The sequence below is a fragment of the Centropristis striata genome, chromosome 23, assembly GCF_030273125.1.
Source record: "Centropristis striata isolate RG_2023a ecotype Rhode Island chromosome 23, C.striata_1.0, whole genome shotgun sequence".
Lineage (NCBI taxonomy): Eukaryota > Metazoa > Chordata > Actinopteri > Perciformes > Serranidae > Centropristis > Centropristis striata.
The window spans coordinates 13,301,595-13,304,804 of record NC_081539.1 but is presented as its reverse complement, the minus strand read 5'-3'; the positions used below and the strand labels follow the sequence as shown (position 1 = coordinate 13,304,804).

The 3,210-nt window shown below is 46.4% G+C and overlaps 1 protein-coding gene across 1 annotated transcript; it reads left to right on the top strand.

Moving 5' to 3' along the window:
* The first annotated feature begins 380 nt into the window (after positions 1 to 380).
* sox17 (SRY-box transcription factor 17) lies at positions 381 to 2,726 on the top strand. The gene is made up of 2 exons (XM_059327115.1): positions 381 to 829; positions 1,180 to 2,726. The coding sequence occupies exons 1-2, from the start codon at positions 532 to 534 to the stop codon at positions 2,082 to 2,084; spliced, it is 1,203 nt and encodes a 400-aa protein (XP_059183098.1). The 5' UTR covers positions 381 to 531; the 3' UTR covers positions 2,085 to 2,726.
* The last annotated feature ends 484 nt before the right edge of the window (positions 2,727 to 3,210 follow it).

The window sequence follows — 3,210 nt, the reverse complement described above, 5'->3', positions numbered from 1 at the left end:
ACTGGACCCTGTGGATGTCCAAATAAACGTTATTGTGGATTAAAGGGTCGGTTTCACCTCGTTTTGCTTCTAAAGTAGACACATTTGACATTTTTTTTTAAAGCCTTGCACTAAAGCCTGGACTTATATTATTGTTTAATTATAAACTGCAAATGATATTCTTATCATTTACAGTTTGCATCTAAAATCTCCCAGCGTCTCTCCTTAGAGGGTCTCAGCTCTTCAAACAAGGACCGGAGGCGGGCAACTCCAACTTTTTTACACCTTTGTAGTGGTGGGCACTCCCACCACATGGTGATTGGCTGCCTGTGAGTTTATAGCGCACCAGCATTCACATCCAGCGCTGAGTAGTCGGTACAGTTCAGTCTATGCGACTCCTGGAAGTGGCTCATGGATGTGACTAATTCTTTTCCAGCGTTAAAGCCAGAAATCTTTTTATTAAGTTATTTTTATTGTCTCTCTGTTCAGCAGTAAGAGTAGAAGTGTGTGTTGCCGCCCGGTGGCTCTCCAAAACCTCCCAGCTGGACAGAGATGAGCAGTCCCGATGCGGGTTACGCCAGCGACGATCAGACCCAGGCAAGGTGTACGATGTCAGTCATGATGCCTGGAATGGGACACTGCCAGTGGGCCGACCCTCTCAGTCCTCTCGGGGACACCAAAGTGAAGAACGAGCCGTGCGCCTCCAGCTCCGGCGGCCAGAATCGCGGCAAAACCGAACCGCGGATCCGACGGCCCATGAACGCGTTTATGGTCTGGGCGAAGGATGAGCGCAAGAGACTGGCGCAACAAAACCCGGACCTGCACAACGCAGAGCTGAGCAAAATGCTGGGTAAGTCTTTTATACTTTATTCAATCACCAGATCTTTGTAGGCTATGATAGAGTTATTATTATTCCGATTTATTTATGACATTTAGTTATTTTATTTTGTCAAATTCTATATTCATTATACTCAAATAACAATAAATGATTATCTCTCAGTCAGTGTAGTGATTGTGAGGACAGCAGGTGAGGTTATCATGTTATTAAAAGTTACTGTGTCTGAATTAAGCTGCACATGTAACCTCAAAAACCTGTCCCGGCCCCCTAAAATGGCAACAAGCTATTTTTGTGTGCATCACCAGACTGCGTCCAGCATCTGCTGACATATCATTGATGTGCACTCTCCTCTTGACCTGCAGGGAAATCGTGGAAAGCCCTTCCTGTCACAGAAAAGCAGCCCTTTGTGGAGGAGGCCGAGCGGCTGCGGGTTCAGCACATGCAGGATCACCCCAACTACAAGTACCGGCCCCGGCGGCGGAAGCAGGTGAAGAGGATAAAGAGGCTGGACTCTGGCTTTCTAGTCCACGGCGTGTCCGATCACCAGGGCCCGCCGATGCCCGGGGACGGCAGAGTGTGTGTGGAGAGTCTGGGCCTCGGCTACCACGAGCACGGCTTCCAGCTTCCTCCACAGCCGCTCAGCCACTACAGAGATGCTCAGGCTCTTGGGGGCCCCTCTTATGAAGCCTACAGCCTCCCTACGCCTGACACCTCTCCTCTGGACGCTGTGGAGTCAGACTCCATGTTCTTCCCTCCACACTCACAAGAGGACTGCCACATGATGCCTGCATACGCTTACCACTCCCAGGCGGCCGAGTACCAGCAACAGGACCCGCTCTCCAGCCACCACAGCAACTCCATCCTGCACAGACACCCTGCCTCAGGTCCAGAGCAGCCCCCTCAGCCTGCAACCCTTCCCCCTTCCTACATGGGATGCCCAAACCCTCTGGCCATGTATTACACCCAGCACTGCAGTCCCAGCCACCCCAAACGGCATCCCGGCGGGGCAGGACAGCTCTCCCCGCCTCCTGACTCCCACCCTCACTCAGCAGACAGCGTGGAGCAGATGCACCACTCTGAGCTGCTGGCCGAGGTGGACCGCAGCGAGTTTGAGCAGTATTTGAGTTCCTCTTCGGCACGTGCGGACATGACAGGCTTGCCGTACGGGCCACACGAGGCTGGCATGCAAGGACCTGAAAGCCTCATATCATCGGTGCTGTCAGACGCCAGCACAGCTGTGTATTACTGTAGCTACAACAACTCCTAACCTCCTGCTCGGCCTGTTACCCTGCCACAAGGACACATGATCTGACCTCAAATCTTTGAAGCTAAATTTGAACAAAAATGTTTTTATTTTTTTAATGCTATTTTTCACTACTACTACTACTACTAGGCCCATGAGATTTTAAAATGTAGCTTTTGGAGAAGACTGTTGTACTGTATCTGTCTGAGAAAAAGCCATAGAATATTTTAAAACACTGTTGTTTTTAAACAAAAAAAATCTTCCTCTCTTGCAGGGAAATTAATTAATTTTTTTGTGATAATAAATATTGTACAGTCACTATTTTAAAGTATGTATATACTGAAGGTTTTTTTTATACTTTTTGCACTTTTGAGAAATAAATTTTTGCAAATAAACAAATCATCCTCTCTTGTATTTATTATTTCACATGGTTTTACATTTCAGAAAGCACTGAATTATAAGCTGCCTTTCACATTTATTTAACATACAGTTTTACTTATTTTCATAGAAGTTGTTTGGATATGTTTGTTTTATTGTTAGTCCATGCCTGTAAACATGGGACAAGGTCTGCAAATTAGCTCGGGCTGAAAGTCATTGGTTGCATTTTATTTAAATGTAACAATACATGTATTGTCCCTCTCAAATAATTAATAACAATAAAATAAATAAAAGTAAAATCACCTTAAAGCAGACTCTACTGATTGGACAGTGCTTGTCTACTAAAAAAATGCAAAGAACAAATTTTCTTTTTGATGTTTTTCCACTCATCACAACATTGCCGTTCATTCAGTGTTGGCTCTGTATTACATGGCACTATCTCTGTTGGTTTTTCCCACTTCCACACAGAGTGTAAACGTGCTCCCAGCGGCACCAGTTGCTCACCTGGAAGCAGGGCAGCGGAGGGCTGCGACCCGGCTTCCTGGCCCGGACAGAGTGGAGGTAATCTCAGTGTCTGCGTTACACATGGCGCCTTGTTTTCGCAGCATGGGAGCGCAGTTTATGCTCCGGACATCCTGTCTGTGAATGATTTAGTCTCTTCTGATTAATGGAAGAGGCCATTAAAACTCACCGTGGTCTACTACACCTCTGTTAAACAATGGTGACACTTTATTTTGTGTATTTTCACAGCTTAACATGAGGTATAATTCAA

What these genes read in the sequence shown, in the direction of transcription:
- sox17 (XM_059327115.1), top strand. Translation starts at nt 532, where the DNA reads ATGAGCAGTCCCGATGCGGGTTACGCCAGCGACGATCAGACCCAGGCA. An exon ending in AGAGCTGAGCAAAATGCTGG is followed by an intron (nt 830 to 1,179) that starts GTAAGTCTTTTA and finishes CTTGACCTGCAG; the next exon opens with GGAAATCGTGGAAAGCCCTT.